Genomic DNA, 19548 nt, shown 5'->3' with positions numbered 1-19548 from the left:
GGGTGTGTGCTGTGGAGATCCGAGATGAACGTCTCCCTACCCTTTTTTGGTAGCACTACACGGTAACCCCACAACAGGTAGTCTGCCTGAATGGACAGCTCGTCCTTTCGCCGCTGGAACGGCTTGACTGGCTCTTGCATTTCAATGGGGACGCTGGCCCAGCTCCCATGCAGTACAGTTTTTTATTAGGGACAGCAGAGAATCCTGGCAGGTCTAAGTCCTAATCTGGCGGGCTGCGACAGGTGATTTATCATTTTCAAACGTTTCCATGTCCATCAACAAGTCTGCGGGCTGCACCACCATCAACATGTTTGCAAGCTGCGCCATTTCCACTCCCGTGGAGGGCAATGGTAGCCGACTGAGAGCACCCACACAGTTCTCGGTGCCTGGCCTGTGGCAGATGGTATAGTTATACGCTGGTAGCGCGAGTGCCCACCTTTTATGCGGGCTGAGGCATTAGTATTTATCCACATGTTTTCAGCAAACAGGGATGTGAGGGGCTTGTGATCGGTTTCCAGCTCAAATTTGAGGCCAGACAGGTACTGATGCATTTTCTTTACCCCGAGCACACACGCTAATGCCTCTTTCTCAATCATGCTGTAGGCCCTCTCGGCCTTAGACAAGCTCCTGAAAGCATAGGCGACAGGTTGCAACTTCCCCGCCACGGGGAAGCTTGTTGTAATACACACCCGACGCCGTACGACGACGCGTCACATGCTACATGGGTTATACAATACAAGCAGCTTGTTGGAGCATAAAATGTTTCTGATTTTCTCAAAAGCAATTACTTGGTTTTTCCCCCTATACCCAGTTCTCACCTTTGTGCAATAACATATGTAGGGGCTCTAAGAGGGTGCTTAAATCCGGTAGGAAGTTACCAAAATAGTTGGAGTCCCAGGAACGACCGCAACTCCGTGACGTTCTGTGGCCTTGGCGCGTTCCTGATAGCCTGTGTCTTGGCGTCTGTGGGCCGAATGCCGTCCGCCGCGATCTTTCTCCCCCAATACTCCACTTCTGTTGCCATGAAGACGCATTTCGACCTCTTCAGCCGCAGCCCTACGCAATCCAGTCGCTGGAGGGCCTCCTCCAGGTTTTGTAGGTGCTCGACGGTGTCCCGACCGTGACCAATATGTCGTCCTGAAAGACCACCGTGTGTGGTACCGACTTGAGTAGGCTCTCCATATTTCTCTGGAAGATCGCTGCAGCCGACCGAATTCCAAACGGGCATCTGTTGTAGATGAACAGTCCCTTCTGCTTGTTGATGCAGGCGAGGCCCTTCGAAGACTCCTCCAGCTCCTGCGTCATGTAGGCCGAAGTCAGGTCGAGCTTGGTGAACGTCTTGCCTCCTGCCAGCGTCGCAAATAGGTCGTCTGCCTTAGGTAGCAGGTATTGGTCCTGTAGCGAGAAACGATTAATAGTTACTTTATGATCGCCGCAAATCCTGACCGTGCCATCACTTTTGAGTACTGGAACAATCGGGCTGGCCGACTCGCTGAATTCCACTGTGGAGATGATGCCCTCGCGTTGCAGCCTGTCCAGCTCGATTTCCACTCTTTCCCTCATCATGTGAGGTACCGCTCGCTCCTTGTGATGAATGGGTCGTGCCTCTGGGACCAAGTGGATCCGCACCTTCGCCCCAGAAAAGTTTCCAATGCCTGGCTCAAAAAGGGAAGGAAATTTGTTAAGAACCTGGGTACATGAGGCCTCATCGACATGTGATAGCGCTCGGATGTCATCCCAGTTCTAGCGGATTTTGCCCAGCCAGCTCCTTCCAAGCAGTGTGGGGCCATCGCCCTGGACAATCCAGAGTGGCAGTTCATGCACCGTGCCCTCGTAGGTGACCTTGACCATGGCGTTGCCCAGGACAGTGATAAGCTGTTTGGTGTAAGTTCTCAGTTTCGTGTGGATGGTGCTCAGGGCTGGTCTGAATGCTTTGTTGCACCATAGTCTCTCATACATCTTTTTACTCATGATGAATTGACTTGAGCCAGTGTCCAGTTCCATGGCTACGGGTAAGCCATTCAATTTTACGTTTAGCATTATAGGTGGACATTTCGTGAAAATGTGTGCACCCCGTGTACTTCAGCATCTGCCTCCTCTCTGAGGCTCGAAATTGCTTTGATCCACCATGGACCAATCTTCCTCTGTCACGTGGTGGTTAGCAGGTTTTGCAGAGCTTGCAGCTCGTTGGAGGTGCCCCATTGTTCCACATCTCTTGCAAACATACCCTTTGAAGCGGCATGAATAGGCTGAATGGAAGCCTCCACAACGCCAACAAGGTGTGAATTGTCTTGCATTCATCCTTTGTTGGGGACTCTGAGTCATCTGGGTCACCTGAGGCCTGCTGGCAGTTGCAGACTTATGGGTTCTGCCCTGTACATTTCTGCTCACAAACACAGTTCCAGTTAATTTATGAACATTGCTAGCACTTGTGTGGTGTTTTGTTTGGCGTTATCACTGGTGGACATAAACGCCTGTGCTATCATAAGAATTAGGAACAGGAGTAGGCCATCTAGCCCCTCGAGCCTGCTCCGCAATGGCCTTATTGAGGATTGGTGTCTCTGCAGTCAAAAGTTTTCGTAGGATGGTCTCGTGGCCAATGCCCAGTTCAAAAAAGTCTCTCAGTATTTTCTCCAGGTAGCCATCAAACTCACATTGTCCTGCAAGTCGCCTTAGCTCGGAGACGTAGCTCGCCACTTCCTGACCTTCAGATCGCTGGCACGTGTAGAACCGATCATCGGCATCAGCACGCTCTCCCTCGGGTTAAGATGTTCCCGAACTAGTGTACACAGCTACTCATACGACTTATTTGTGGGTTTCACCGGAGCCAGAAGATTCTTCATGAGGTTGTAGGTCGGTGCCCCGCAGACTGTGAGGAGGAACGCTCTCCTTTTTGCAGCGCTTCCTTCTCCATCCAGCCCGTTGGCTACAAAGTACTGTTCTAGCCGTTCGACATAGGCTTCCCAGTCCTCACCCTCCGAGAACTTCTCCAGAATTCCCACAGTTTGCTGCATCTTTGCGTTGGATTCGTATTCTCGTTGCCAGTTATTGTGTTCCTAACACAGATGAGGCTGCACACTGGGTGGTTAAAGTAACAGGATGCTGGGATCCCTTGGGACTTCAGGGGATGAGCTCTCTGGTGGCGGAGCATGGGAGTGCATGCCTTACAGATACACAACAGTAAATTTCTACTGATGACGGCTAACACCCACTGTTTGGTCTCGGACCTGAAGAACTGCCATTTGGTGAGTTAACAGAGTATACCCAATGTGCGTGGAATTGTACCTCAACAAGAATTAGTACCTTTAGTTGAGAGGGGGACAACATTGCCCTCACTTGGTTTTCAATCATAGCCAGAGCATAGCCAGCAATGGCTTCTCTTCCTGCCCCAAAACCTTACCTCGGAGTGCCCCAGGATCTATTTTTAAACTCTGAAATTTCGGCACTAAATCCCTGTGTATCTCCATCTCATTCTCTACCTTCAAGAGCGTCCTTAAATCCATCTCTAACAAAGATTTTTGGTCACCCCTCCCAATGTCTCCTCCCATATCCGAGTGCCCATTTTTGGATTACTCCTCCGAGTAATTTTTCTATGTTAAAGGTGCTCTATAACTGCAAATTGTTGTTATTTATCCTCAAGTCTTAATATGAATACCCTCATAATATCCTCCTTGATCTTTTCCCAGGAGCCAAATGTCTATCTTCACATTTTATTATTTTAGTCCCCAATCATTTCAGTAGCTATTCTCTGCACACTTTCCATCTCAGCTACTTCCTTCCAAAGTGCTTCAAAACTGCACACATTACTCTAAGTACAGTCTGACCAACACGCCACAGTGACAGAATAATGTCCTTCGAACAACACTATTCTTTTTATACAACCCAACGTATCATTTGCTTTACTGACATCATCTTGATGTCTTAATGGTTCTATCCATTGACTCCTCATTAGTGTTTTCAGTATTTTCCCAGTAATGCTATAACCCCTCTGTTCATTACATGTCTGTGCATAGCTTTACCCTTATCAAAATTAAATTATACCTGCCAGTTATCAGCCCACCTCCCCAAATAGTCCAAGTTCCTTGCAGCTTGCCTCCATGTTCCAGTATTAACACCTCTGGTATTTTGGTGTCATCCACAAACTTTGAGATTAAAACAAGTGCCTACTTTTTAAACCAAAATTGGGGAAGATACCTCATGGTGTAGTTGTAAATTCAGCACAAAAATGTTCTATGAAGGCAAGAAAAGTCACTCACATACGCCAGGATAATCATGAAGGGTCAATAGCCTGGACAGTATACATTATACACACTTGATTGCCATAGAAAGGCACAACTGTGGCAATCTTTTGGACTGGGAACTGATCAGAGTGAGCTTTCTTTTGCAGAAACAAAGATAATTCTGTCATATAACCACAGGTGAACAGTTCAGGGGGAAGTTGTGCTGGGGGGCGGCGGGGGTGGGGTAACAGAGATATTCCTGGGGCAAGACCCTTTATTGCTATTTTATAATTAGCATATTTCTCTCACATGCACATGTCAATGCATTAATAAGATTAGAATCTTCCATGCTCTAGAGCAACATTCATATTCTGAATATTATGTATTTTGTACCACTTATGTTCCAGAATATTCAGCGCTACAACTGTGCAAAACATTACTTGGCAAAATTTGAGTGAAATATGCAAGTTATGAAAGTTCACAAAAAGCAGAAAACTTGAATTTACAAAGCACCTCATCACATTTCTCAGAACTGCCCTCAAAGCATTTCACACACAATGAATTACTTTGAAGTGCAGTAACTGCCATGTAGAAAAACTTGCAGTGGTGAAAATTCGGACATGCCCATTTTGTGGCGTTAATCCAGGCGGAACGGTAACTGAATGCCTTGAAAAAGTTTGCGTCTCCAGCCGAGAACTTTGTTGGAAACGGACGAGGAGCTGAAGTGGATGCTAAATCAGCTGTTACACACCCAAGCTGGGAGGGGGGGCGCTAACGAAAATGCTGATGTTAAATTTTGCAGAACCACTGCGCATGCTCCGAACTCCGATTCAGATCCCGGGGAAAAACAGGTCTTAAAGGCGGGACAAGGTAAGTATGCACATGCGCAGCTCCACCTCCTCACTAACCTGAGCGCGGGAAAATGGAGGCAGAGGGTGGAAAACAGAGAGCGCACCGCTTCTCGTCACGGCCCTTGAGGCCTTGCTTGAGGCTGCTTGAGGCTGTTGGAGGCGCAACAATGCGCTACATCTTGGAGAGGGACGAAGACCATCGCCAAGGGTGTTCAGGAGGTTGTGGAGGGAGGTGGCCCAGCACATCGCTGCCTGCGACACGGTGGCCAGGACACGACTGAATGTCGCAAAAAATTCAACGACCTCACTAGGATCATCAAGGTGAGTACTCTTTACATTAACCTTGCAATGCGTTCATGTGAGCCTCACTGCCTTACACAATGTAAAGTCTTTACACTGCCCACCACTTCTCCATGTGTACCAGGCCATGCTCCTTGTTGCTGCAGACATCCTAAAAACCTCTCTATCGCCTCACCAGGCATGCTCCGCCCATCCAAGCACCTCTCCCCTTCTAGCTCCCAACTTAGCCCGAGGACACCCACCAATACCGTTTAACTCTCCATATGTGGTCAGTGGCCTTCAGCCTCACACTTACTCGTACCTCTTTGTACCCAAACCTCACCGTTGACACATCCACTATGCGCTGCCACGCAGGCTGAGATGCAGAGATGCACACCTCGGGACATTAGTATCGAGTCACTGACTGCAGGCACGTGGCACACGAGTAGCTACAGACCCACTGACAACTTCAGTTTGTTCACTGCAGGCCAAACGTGCCCACAACAGGCAAGAGCAGGAGCGGGTGGGAGATGGGGAGCCTGACCTCCAGGAACTTACTGCGATTGAGGAGCGAATGTCCGCCCTCATGGGCACACCAGCTGGGGCGGTAGCGGCTGGCGAGGCAGAGTCCACGCTCGACAATGACACTTTGTGAATGAGATGTCTGTTTTCTGTGAAAGCCCTGACCCTTGAGCCCACATCTTACAACATGTAGCTCCAAAATAACGATGCCCCCGTCCTTCTTGCCTTCCTGCCCCCTCCCCAACAGCTACCCACACTTACGTTGCCTTTGCTTACAGATGATGAGCCAGATGAGCCGCAGCCTGCCTGTCAGCTGCCGTCATCATATGAAGGGGAAGATGAGGAGGACGTGGAGACGTGTGTGGCTACAGAGCGAAACCCGTCCTCAGCGCCGGCAAGAGGGGAAACCAGCTCGGTGGAGGACGCCACCATGTTCCTGGGGTTTGTTGATCATGATGCTCCTGCCCCAGTGACCTGCAGCACAGCACAGTGCGAGGGGAAGCTCGGGGGCCTGCTCTCCAGTGGGTATGTCGGCCCAGGAGTCCTGCTAAGAGTAAGGCAGATAGGGAGCTGGATTGGGAGGCTTTGTCCAGGGAGTCCATGCAGATGCACAGTCAGCTTATGAGTGCATTGAGGAGGGTGCAGCAAAGCATGGATGCACTTACCTGACTGTGGCGGCGGCCGCCTCAAGCATTCCCATACCTCTCAGCAGTCCACTGAGTCCATCCTTGTCGGGCTATAATGGGAAGCGGACTCAACGAGCGACAGTAGGGTCACAGAGATGGTAGCGCAAGCCACGCAGCATTCGAAATAAAGTAAATGAGTTGACGGCACAAATCATTACAAATGGGGATGATTTGATGGCCATTACAGAAACGTGGTTGCAGGGTGGCCAAGACTGGGAATTAAACATACAGGGGTATCTGACAATTCGGGAGGATAGACAAGAAGGAAAAGGAGGTGGGGTAGCTCTGTTAATAAAGGATGATATCAGGGCAGTTGTGAGGGATGATATTGGCTCTAATGAACAAAATGTTGAATCATTGTGGGTGGAGATTAGAGATAGTAAGGGGAAAAAGTCACTGGTGGACATAGTTTATAGGCCCCCAAATAATAACTTCACGGTGGGGCGGACAATAATCAAGGGAATAATGGAGGCATGTGAAAAAGGAAAGGCAGTAATCATGGGATTTTAACCTACATATCGATTGGTCAAACCAAATCGCACGGGGTAGCCTGGAGGAGGAATTCATAGTTTGCATACAGGATTGTTTCTGAGAACAGTATGTTACAGAACCTACAAGGGGGCAAACTATCTTAGATCTGGTCCTGTGTAATGAGACAGGAATAATAAACGATCTCCCAGTAAAAGATCCTCTCGGAATGAGTGATCACAGTATGGTTGAATTTGTAATACAGATTGAGGGTGAGGAAGTAGTGTCTCAAACAAGCGTACTATGCTTAAACAAAGGGGACTACAGTGGGATGAGGGCAGAGTTGGCTAAAGTAGACTGGAAACACAGACTAAACGGTGGCACAATTGAGGAACAGTGGAGGACTTTTAAGGAGCTCTTTCATAGTGCTCAACAAAAATATATTCCAGTGAAAAAGAAGGGCGGTAAGAGAAGGGATAACCAGCCGTGGATAACCAAGGAAATAAAGGAGAGTATCAAATTAAAAACCAATGTGTATAAGGTGGCCAAGGTTAGTGGGAAACTAGAAGATTGGGAAAATTTTAAACGACAGCAAAGAATGACTAAGAAAGCAATAAAGAAAGGAAAGATAGATTACGAAAGTAAACTTGCGCAAAACATAAAAACAGATCGTAAAAGCTTTTACCGATATATAAAACGGAAGTGAGTGACTAAACTAAATGTTGGTCCCTTAGAAGATGAGAAGGGAGATTTAATAATGGGAAATGTGGAAATGGCTGAGACCTTAAGCAATTATTTTGCTTCGGTCTTCACAGTGGAAGACACAAAAACCATGCCAAAAATTGCTGGTCACGGGAATGTGGGAAGGGAGGACCTTGAGACAATCACTATCACTAGGGGCTAGTGCTGGATAGGCTAATGGGACTCAAGGTAGACAAGTTCCCTGGTCCTGATGAAATGCATCCCAGGGTATTAAAAGATATGGCGGATGTTATAGCAGATGCATTCGTTATAATCCACCAAAATTCTCTGGACTCTGGAGAGGTACCAGCAGATTGGAAAGCAGCTAATGTAATGCCTCTGTTTAAAAAAGGGGACAGACAAAAGGCAGGTAGAAACATAGAAACATAGAAAATAGGTGCAGGAGTAGGCCATTCAGCCCTTCTAGCCTGCACCGCCATTCAATGAGTTCATGGCTGAACATTCAACTTCAGTACCCCATTCCTGCTTTCTTGCCATACCCCTTGATCCCCCTAGTAGTAAGGACCTCATCTAACTCCTTTTTGAATATATTTAGTGAATTGGCCTCAACAACTTTCTGTGGTAGAGAATTCCACAGGTTCACCACTCTCTGGGTGAAGAAGTTCCTCCGCATCTCGGTCCTAAATGGCTTACCCCTTATCCTTAGACTGTGACCTCTGGTTCTGGACTTCCCCAACATTGGGAACATTCTTCCTGCATCTAACCTGTCTAACCCCGTCAGAATTTTAAATGTTTCTATGAGGTCCCCTCTCATTCTTCTGAACTCCAGTGAATACAAGCCCAGTTGATCCAGTCTTTCTTGATAGGTCAGTCCCGCCATCCCGGGAATCAGTCTGGTGAACCTTCGCTGCACTCCCTCAATAGCAAGAATGTCCTTCCTCAGGTTAGGAGACCAAAACTGTACACAATACTCCAGGTGTGGCCTCACCAATGCCCTGTACAACTGTAGCAACACCTCCCTGCCCCTGTACTCAAATCCCCTTGCTATGAAGGCCAACATGCCATTTGCTTTCTTAACCACCTGCTGCACCTGCATGCCAACCTTCAATGACTGATGTACCACGACACCCAGGTCTCTTTGCACCTCCCCTTTTCCTAATCTGTCACCATTCAGATAATAGTCTGTCTCTCTATTTTTACCACCAAAGTGGATAACCTCACATTTATCCACATTATACTATAGGCCGGTTAGTTTAACATCTGTAGTGGGGAAAATGCTTGAAGCTATCATTAAGGAAGAAATAGCGGGCCATCTAGATAGGATTAGTGCAATCAAGCAGACGCAACATGGGTTCGTGAAGGAGAAATCATGTTTAACTAATTTACTGGAATTCTTTGAGGATATAATGAGCATGGTGGATAGAGGTGTACCGATGGATGTGGTGTATTTAGATTTCCAAAAGGTATTCGATAAGGTGCCACACAAAAGTTTACTGTAGAAGATAAATGTACGCGGAGTCAGAAGAAATGTATTAGCATGCATCGAGAATTGGCTGGCTAACAGAAAGTCGGGATAAATGGGTCCTTTTCGGGTTGGAAATTGGTGGTTAGTGGTGTGCCACAGGGATCGGTGCTGGGACCACAACTGTTTACAATATACATAGATGACCTGGAAGAGGGGACAGAGTGTAGTGTAACAAAATTTGCAGATGACACAAAGATTAGTGGGAAAGCGGGTTGTGTAGAGGACAGAGAGAGGCTGCAAAGAGATTTAGATAGGTTCAGCGAATGGGCCAAGGTTTGGCAGATGGAATACAATGTCGGAAAATGTGAGGTCATCCACCTTGGAAAAAAAAAACAGTAAAAGGGAGTATTATTTGAATGGGGAGAAATTACAACATGCTGCGGTGCAGAGAAACCTGGGGGTCCTTGTGCATGAATCCCAAAAAGTAAGTTTGCAGGTGCAGCAGGTAATCAGGAAGGCGAATGGATTGTTGGCCTTCACTGCGAGAGGGATGGAGTACAAAAGCAGGGAGGTCCTGCTGCAACTGTACAGGGTATTGGTGAGGCCGCACCTGGAGTACTGCGTGCAGTTTTGGTCACCTTACTTAAGGAAGGATATACTAGCTTTGGAGGGGGTACAGAGACGATTCACTCGGCTGATTCCGGAGATGAGGGGGTTACCTTATGATGATAGATTGAGTAGACTGGGTCTTTGCTCATTGGAATTCAGAAGGATGAGGGGTGATCTTATCGAAACATTTAAAATAATAAAAGGGATAGACAAGATAGAGGCAGAGACGTTGTTTCCACTGGTCGGGGAGACGAGAACTAGGGGGCACAGCCTCAAAATACGGGGGAGCCAATTTAAAACCGAGTTGAGAAGGAATTTCTTCTCCCAGGGAGTTGTGAATCTGTGGAATTCTCTGCCCAAGGAAGCAGCTGAGGCTAGCTCATTGAATGTATTCAAATCACAGATAGATAGATTTTTAACCAATAAGGTAATTAAGGGTTATCGGGAGCGGGCAGGTAAGTGGAGCTGAGTCCACGGCCAGATCAGCCATGATCTTTTTGAATGGCGGAGGAGGCTCGAGGCGCTAGATGGCCTACTCCTGTTCCTAATTCTTATGTTCTTTTGTTCTTATGGTTGATGTGGCAGCAGCCATGACATCACAGGCCGAAGCCACGCAAGGTCTTAATGATATGATGCAGACACTGGTTGCTGGCATGCACTCTCAGACTGCAGCGTATCAAGCGCAGGCTGCGCTCATGCAATCTCAGAATGATGCTATGCAAGCAGTGTCTGCCGCTATCCTCTCTATCATCCCCACTGTCAGACGGAGAACAGACGATGCTGCAGCAGGTCAGCAAACTGTGGTCACACATATTGGTCCTGATGCTCTGGCACCGCCCTGGAGGAATGGCAGTGTGCCGCTGGAAATGGAAGGTGCTGTTTTTCCTCATGATGACAGCATTCCGGTTCCTGCCACTGCCAGTCCGCCTCTGCACCCGCCACGGCCTGCACCCCAGCCATCCCACACTGCTGCCGCCCATCCCTCGGCGGTGCAGTCAGCAGTCGGGCCTTCCATGCCCACAGCTGGTCCAAGGAGTCATCATAAGCCATCTGTTCTGACTCCCTCAGACCAGAGCAGCCCTCAAGCAGCCTTATTGCAGGCACTGAGACCACATTGAGGAGGAGCAGTAGGCGTGGTAGGGGGGGATGAGGCATAGGGGTGGCAAATGCCAGTGCAAGACAAACTGAGGAAATGTGTCCCCATGGGACCTCTGTACATATGTTCTGCAGTATAATCATCTTTTGTGCTCTTTGAAGGGGCGGGTGCTCCATTTTGTTTTATTTGTGGTGTGGGGTTTCTCGGGTTGTTTGAGGGATGTTTGAAAAGTAAAATGTTACTTTGACCACCTCCTTCAGCCTCTGGTGTATGACTGTGGACTTAGATGTGGCATTATCGTGGTACAATGCGCAGTCATTATTAGCTCCATCCTTCAGCTCCCTCCATTTAAGCAAGCCGAAGCCTTATAAGTTGCCACCGAATAGCCCTGGCGCCACCAACATTGGCACGCTGCCTCCTTCGTAGCTGCTGCTGGTTCTCATAGTCTTGCTGGATATTCGGGATGTCGCCAGACTCTCTTTCCTCCTCCTCTTCCTGAGGTGGGCCTGCTGGCAAGGCCTGGGCCTTCATGATGGCCAAGTTGTGCAGCATGCAGCACACCGCAATGAATAATGAGACCTGTTGAGGGAAGTATTGAAAGATGCCTCCAGAGCGGTCCAGGCATCGGAATCGCTGCTTCAGCAGCCCGATCGTCTGCTCTATGATGTTGCGGATGGCGGCATGGCTCTCATTGTAGCGTTCCTCCGGCTCTGTGGTGGGGTTGTGGAGGGCACGGGGGGCGGGGATCATTAGCCAGGTGGCCAAGCCGTATGTATCCCTTGTCCCCGAGCAGCCAGCCTCGGCCTTACCATGGTGGTTGAAACAGTCAAGGCACAGTGCTCTCCGAAGGATGAACGCACTTCCAGGATAGAAAGCATCAACTGCGAGGATGCGCTGCGTGTGGTCGCACACCAGTTGCACATTTAGGGAGTGGTATCCTTTTCTGTTTCTGAAGACGTCTGCATTCTGGAATGGTGCTCACAAGGCCACGTGCATGTAGTCAATTGCCACATGCACCCTCAGGAAGCCCGCTATCCTGGCAAACCCACATACACGCTCATCCTGTTTCTCGCTGGTCATTGGGAAGGCAATGAAGTCCATTCTGTGTGTGTAGAAAGCCGGTGTGACGTCGTGGATGCAGCGATGTGCTGAGAATTGAGACACGCTGCATATGTCCCCTGATGCAGCCTGGATAAATAGAAGGTGAGTACCACCATGAGCTACCACCCCTTCAAAGAACACAAAAGATGATTACATGGCAGATGGGCAATGCAGTCCTGGTGCCGATGTGAGGCTGCTGGTCTACCTGCAGGAGATGGCACATCTCTGTAACTACCTCCTTTCGGAAGAGCCGCCTTCTCTCGGACAGGTCCAGGTATGAGCGTTGCCACCGGTGGGGGGTAAGGCCTCCTGCCCCAACGTCTAGGGGCTCTCCTCCTTTAGTCACCGACATGGCCAACAGTCCTTCTCTCTTGACGCTGCCTTGCTTGAGCATGTAGAATGCGACGCTGGCGGTGTAGTAATTCACCCACTAACGTTCTCAAAATGACCTTTTCTCAAGCTGAATTGTTATGTCTGTCTGTCGTTGCAAACTCTGAGGGCTCACGCACCGTGCTCCGTGTAAACATTGCACTTACTGTGATCTTCGAGGGAAGCGCTGCCTCATCCCTTTAAGTAGCCACCAGTTAACAACTCTGGAAGGCTGCACTGACTATTTTTTCCAGACGTGATTATTAGCGGTCGCTACTGTCAACAAGAGCAGACATCGACAAGGTCCAATACCGCCTTCAGTGTACCAGTGTAGCCTTCGGTCGCCCAAGGAAGAGTGTGTTTGAAGACCAGGACCTCAAACCTGGCACCAAGCTCATGGTCTACAGAGCAGTGGTGATACCCGCTCTCCTATATGGCTCAGAAACATGGACTATGTACAGCCGGCACCTCAAAACACTGGAGAAGTACCACCAACGCTGCCTCCACAAGATCTTGCAAATCCACTGGCAGGATAAAAGCACCAACATCAGTGTCCTCGCTCAGGCCAACATCCCCCGCATTGAAGCACTGACCACACTCTATCAGCTCCGCTGGACGGGCCACATTATCCGCATGCCTGACACGAGACTCCCAAAACAAGTGTTCTACTCGGAGCTCCGACACGACAAGTGAGCCCCAGGTGGGCAGAGGAAACGTTTCAAGGACACCCTCAAAGCCTCCTTGAAAAAGTGCAACATCCCCCCTGACATCTGGGAGTCCCTGGCCAAAGACTTCTCAAAGTAGAGGAGAAGCATCAGAGAAGGCGCCGAACCTCGAGTTGCCTGAAGCCAAGTGTCGACAGTGGAAGGAGCGCGCAGCAACGGAGGCACCCCACCCACCCGTTCCCTTAACCATCGTCTGCCCCACCTGTGACAGTGACTGTAGGTCCCGCATCGGACTCTTCAGTCACCTGAGAACTCATTTTTAGCGTGGAAACAAGTCATCCTCGACTCCGAGGGTCTGTCAATGATGATGGTATTGGCGGTCGCTAAATGAGGCGGCCTCACCTAATTTAGCGAGCGGGGCGCAAGCGTGGGCTTTGCACCAGGACTGACGTCATGATCAGGCTGATAGTCAGCAGCCAGGCGCTAGCGTTTTGTGCCCCCGGTAAACCTCAACTGAATTTTCCGTCGAGGCGCTAAAAGCTGTGTGCCCGGTCGCTAAGCTATTATGCTTGCACTAACGCCCTGCTAACAAAGGTGCTAGACAGCCAAAAATCAAGTCCCCAGTGAGAAGTAACATGGCTTTGTAGCTCTGGAAGAGATTAGATTACAGCATGGTAGCTTATGAATATGTTTGCTGGTAGCACTTACTTGTTCTCTCCATGTAAATGTTATGACTTTATATACCCTGTTCCCACCAGCTGCCTCACAAGATAGCAAGTCAGAAAATTATGAACTGTTCCCACTTACCGTAAATTGTAAGTTCTAAGGTTGCGCTGACGTCGTTTGGTCGCTCGAAGTTTCACGAATGTTCTGCCTGTTCGGTCGAAGACGCACATTACTGTGATACAGACACTCAGAATAACAACCCAATTACAGGTTACAATTCCTGGAAGCAGAGGGAAGTCAAAACATGGATGTAAATATGTTGGCCAACAGTCCCAAATTGTTTAAAGTGAAAAATTAGAAGTTTGCTTGTCTACATATGTATATAGAAACTTTAAAAAATGTTCGAATATGGGAATGTATAACATGAGCTGTTTGTATGCTGCTTTAACAATGTAGCTTACACTCAATTTCTGTTTAGCATTTTATTTCTAATATTTGGACTCTTCATCTGTATGACTGCGTTTCATAGAATCATACAATGGTTACAACAAGGAGGCGGCCATTTGGCCAATCGAGCCAGTGCCGGCTCTCTGCGAGAGCACTTCTGCTAGTCCTGCTCCCCTGCCCTTTTCCCGTAGCCGTGCAACTTCGTTTCCTTCAGGTACTTATCCAATTCCCTCTTGAAAGCCACGATTGAGTCTGCCTCCACTATCCTTTCAGGCAGTGCATTCCAGATCCTAACCACTCGCTGCATAAAAAAGCTTTTTCTAATGTCGTCTTTGGCTCTTTTGCCAATCACCTTAAATCTATGTCTTCTGGTTCTCGACCGTTCTGCCAATGGGAACAGTTTCTCTCTATCTACTCTGTCCAGATCCCTCATTATTTTGAACACCTCTATTAAATCTCCTCTCAACCTTCTCTGCTGTAAGGAAAACAACCCCAGCTTCTCCAGTCTATCCACATAACGGAGGTCCCACATCACTGGAACCATTCTCGTAAATCTTTTCTGCACCTTCTCCAAGTCCTTCACATCCTTCCTAATGTGTGGTGCCCAGAATTGGGCACAATACTCCAGTTGAGGCCGAACCAGTGTTTTATAAAGGTTCATCATAATTTCCTTGCTTTTGTACTCTATGCCTCTACTTATGAAGCCTAGGATTCCATATGTTTTTTTAACCAATTTCTCAACCGGTCCTGCCATCTTCAACGATTTGGATATATACCCCAAATTCTCTCTGCTCCTGCACCCCTTTTAGGATTGTATCCTTTAGGTTATATTGCCTCTCAATCTTCCTCCCAAAATGTATCACTTCACACTTTTCTGCATTAAATGTCATCTGTCACGTGTCCACCCATTTCACCGTCTGTCTTGTCTTGCTGAAGTCCATCACTATCCTCCTCACTGTTCACTATACATCCTTGTTTTGTGTCATCTGCAAATTTTAAACTTGAGCCCTGTACACCCAAGTCTAAGTCATTAATATATATCAAGAAAAGCAGGGGTCCTAGTACTAACCCCTTCGGAACACAACTGTATATCTTCCTCCAGTCTGCAAAACAACCGTTCACCTCTACTCTCTGTTTCCTATCACTGAGGCAATTTTGTATCCATGCTGCCACTGTCCCTTTTATTCCATGGACTTCAACTTTTCTGGCAAGCCGATTATGTGGCACTTTATCAAACGCCTTTTAGAAATCCATGTACACCATGTCAACTGCATTGTCCTCATCAACCCCCTCTGTTAATTCATCAAAAAACTCAAACCAGTTGGTTAAATACGATGTGCCTTTAACAAATCTGTGCTGGCTTTCCTTAATTAATCCACACTTGTCCAAGTGACTGTTAACTTTGTCACATATCACACTATGTAATTACTCACTCAGCCATCAAGGCTAAGCTTGCAACCAATGAGTAACATTAATGAAGTAGCAAAATTCTGAGGTGGTAAAGGAAGTAGTAAAACAGGCAAGGGTTCCATTTCCTGCACTTCTGCCCTCACCCCTTCCCCTCTCTCCCAGAAACACAATATATAATTCCCCTTGTCCTCATCCATTTCACCAGCCTCCACATTCAACAGATCGTCCTCCGCCATCTCTAATGCGATCCCACCACCAAACACATCTTCCCCTCCCCTTTCAGCATTCCAAAGGGACTGTTCTCTCCTCAACATCCAGGTCCACTCCTCAATCAACCCCAACACCCCCTCCCCTTTCCACAGTACCTCCCCATGCAAGCACAGAGATGCAACTCCTGCCCTTTTACTTCCTCCCTTCCCACCATCCAGGGACCCCAATGTGAAAGAGCGATTTACTTGTACTGCTTTTCAATTTAGTATAATGTATTCGCTTCTCACGATGCAGTCTACTCTACAAAGATGAGACCAAATGCAAATTGGGTGACTGTTTTATGGAATACCTCCATTCAGTCTGCAAGCGTGACCTCGAGCTTCTGGTAGCCTCTCTGTTTTCGGCCTCCTATATTCTTCCAATGAAGGTCAACATAAGCTCGAGGAACAGCACTTCATCTTTCGATTCGACAGCTTACACCCTTCCAGACTCAACACTGAGTTCAACAATTTCAGATTATAACCTCGATCCCCATTTGGCAGCTGTTAATGATTCTGCTATTCCCATTTACACCTCTTCTGGACCCATCTTTTGTTCCTTTACTTGTCCCATTACCATCATCCCATTTGTCTTTTAATCTCTCTGGCCTTCCACCCTATCACAGACCTTCCATTTCGTTCTTCTCTCCCCTCCCCCCTTTCTCTGCACTTACTTCCAACCTGTTATATCTCTAACTTTTTTCAGTTCTGACAAAAGATCATCAATGTGAAACATTAACTCTTTTTCTCTCAACAGACGCTGCGGATTTCCAGCAATTTCTGATTTGCTTGCTTATTAATCATGCTTGCAATAATATTCTGGTGAATTCAAATGTATAAATCCACCTATGATAAATAAGTTTTTAATTTGCCAATCACCAGCCAAGGTAAACCACTGAGACTCTATCTCAGACCAAGGTGAAAAGAGCTGCGGGTATATTGAACCATTTTATCTGTAACCAGGTGACATCTAAAGGTCAATGAGTTAATTGGTTGCTGCGTTTTCCCACCATGTATCCTCATTACACATGAACAAGCTGTGAATCCATTTTTTTCCATTCAATTTTACATCTATACACAAGGATGTGTTTGATAACTGCTGCTGAGATGGGCAAACATCACTGTTGAGTTGGCTTCAAGTAAACAAAACAGTTGCTGATGTTAATATACTGTTATGAGCTGAAGCAAATACATAGGCCAGTCATTGTAAAATAACTTGACTTCCTTGTAACTCAAGTCCTGTTTGCCTGCAAGGAATGCTGTCAAGAGGCTTTATTTAACAGGGAGTACCAATATATCACAGGAAAAGGTCTCACTTAAGGCAAAAAAATATATAATTACAAATGCTGGAAACCTGAATTTAAAAAAATCAGTAATTGCTGGAAATACACAACAGAAGTATTAGCAGCTGTAAAGAGAAAAGTAAAGTTGTGGTTTTGGATGCATATCTTTCTTTAGAACTGAAAAGTCCCTTTGATTGTGGGACAGTGGGGGCGGGAAAGAGGAGGGAAGAGATATCAAATATTCTAATCACTGAAAGGAAATGAACAGGTTGAACGTTCTGCAAACTACTTAACCGGGAAGCAGGAACCTGTTAAATCATTTAAAAGATCATTTCAGTGAGCAATAAATAAGCAACAACAACTTGCATTTATATAGCACCTTTAACAGAGCGAAACATCCCTAGGCGCTTCATAGGAGTATAATGAGATTTAAAAATTTTACACTGAGCCACATAAGTAGAAATTAGCACAAGTGACCAAAACCTTGGTCAAAGAGGTAGGTTTTTAAGGAGTGTCTTGAAGGAGGAAAGAGAGGGAGAGAGGGGGAATGGTTTAGGCAGGGAGTTCCAGAGCTTGGGATCTTGGCATTATCATCATAGGCAGTCGCTTAGAATCGAAGATTGACTGAACAGTTCAATACGAGAATTACAGTCTCTGTCACGGGTGGGACAGACAGTCGTTGAAGGAAAGGGTGGGTGGGGAGTCTGGTTTGCCGCACGCTCCTTCTGTTGCCTGTGCTTGCTTTCTGCATGCTCTCAGCGAAGAAACTTGAGGTGCTCAGAGCCCTCCCAGATGCACTTCCTCCACTTAGGGCGGTCTTTGGCCAGGGACCCCCAGGTGTCGGTGGGGATGTTGCACTTTTTCAAGGAGGCTTTGAGGGTGTCCTTGAAACGTTTCCTCTGCCCACCTGGGGCTCACTTGCCGTGTCGGAGCTCCGAGTAGAACACTTGCCGTGAAGAAGCTTGCTTTGGGAGTATTGTGTCAGGCAAGCGAACAATGTGGCCCGCCCAACAGAGCTGGGTTGAGTGTGGTCAGTGCTTCGATGCTGGGGATGTTGGCCTGATCGAGAACACCAATATTGGTGCGCCTGTCCTCCCAGGGAATTTGCAGGATCTTGCAGAAACATCGCTGGTGGTATTTCTCCAGCGATTGGAGGTGTCTACTGTACATGGTCCACGTCTCTGAGCCATACAGGAGGGCAGGTATCACTACAGCCCTGTAGACCATAAGCTTGATGCCAGATTTGAATGCCTGATCTTCGAACTTTATCTGAAGGCACAGCCACCAAACGTTGAGCCATTATAATCAGGGATGCTCAAGATGGCAGAATTAGAGGAGCGCAGACATTTCGGGGGGTTATGGGGATGGTGGAGTTTACAGAGATAGGGAGGGACGAGGCCATGAAGGGATTTCAAAATAAGGATAAGAATTTTGAAATCGGGGCGTTGCTTAACCGGAAGTCAGTGTCGGTCAGCGAGCACAGGGGTGATGGGTGAGTGGGACTTGGTGCGAGTTAGGACAGCAGCAGCCGAGTTTTGGATCACCTCTAATTTATGTAGGGTAGAATGTGGGAGGCCAGCCAGTAGTGCATTGGAATAGTCAAGTATAGAGGTAACAATGGTATGGATGAGGGCTTCAGCAGTGGATGAGGCAAGGGCAGAGATGGGCGATGTTACGGAGGTGACAATAGGTGGTCTTAGTTATCTTGCAGATATGTGGTCGAAAGCTCATTTCAGGGTCAAAAATGATACCAAGGTTGCGAACAGTCTGGTTCAGCCTCAGATAGATGTTGGGGAGAGGGATGGAGTCAGTGGCTAGGGAATCGAGTTTGTGGCGGGGACGAAAAACAGTTCTCAATATTCAATTGGAAAAAATTTCTGCTCATCCACAACTGGATGTCATACAGGCAGTCTGACAATTTAAAGACTGTGGAGGGGTTGAGAGAAGTGGTTGTGAGGTAGAGCTGGGTGTCATCAGTGTACATGCATGTCTCAAGGGGCAGCATATAGATGAGATATAGGAGGGGTCGAAGGATAGATTCTTGGGGGACACCAGAGGTAACGATGCGGGAGTGGGAAGAGAAGCCGTTGCAGGTGATTCTCTGGTTATTATTAGAGAGATAAGAATGGAACCAGGCGAGTGCAATCCCACCCAGCTGGACGATGGTGGAGAGGTGTTGGAGAAGGATAGAGTGGTCAACCGTGTCAATGGCTGCAGACAAATCAAGAAGGATGAGGGATAGTTTGCCTTTATCACAGTCACAAAGGATATCATTTATAACATTGATGAGAGTCATTCCGGTACTGTGGCAGGCGCAGAAACCAGATTGGAGGGATTCAAACATTGTGACAAAGATGGGCACGGATTTGGGAGGTGACAACACGTTTAAGGGCTTGAGAGGAAAGGGAGGTTGGAGATGGGGGCCGTAGTTTACAAGGACGGAGGGGTCGAGGGTTGTTTT

At 47.6% G+C, this 19548-nt stretch overlaps 1 protein-coding gene across 7 annotated transcripts in view; it reads right to left on the bottom strand.

The window, feature by feature from the left end:
* dagla (diacylglycerol lipase, alpha) overlaps positions 1-19548 on the bottom strand; it is a 519984-nt gene that overhangs the window by 151976 nt on the left and 348460 nt on the right. For all 7 annotated transcript variants that reach the window (XM_070899843.1, XM_070899842.1, XM_070899844.1 and 4 more), the window contains one exon: positions 13841-13979. In XM_070899843.1, coding sequence (XP_070755944.1) covers positions 13841-13979 — 139 coding nt within the window. The remainder of the gene's footprint in view (positions 1-13840; positions 13980-19548) is intronic.

The sequence above is a fragment of the Pristiophorus japonicus genome, chromosome 14, assembly GCF_044704955.1.
Source record: "Pristiophorus japonicus isolate sPriJap1 chromosome 14, sPriJap1.hap1, whole genome shotgun sequence".
Classification (NCBI taxonomy): Eukaryota; Metazoa; Chordata; class Chondrichthyes; family Pristiophoridae; genus Pristiophorus; species Pristiophorus japonicus.
The sequence above is the reverse complement of the archived record's forward strand: the minus strand, read 5'-3'. Positions and strand labels throughout refer to the sequence as shown.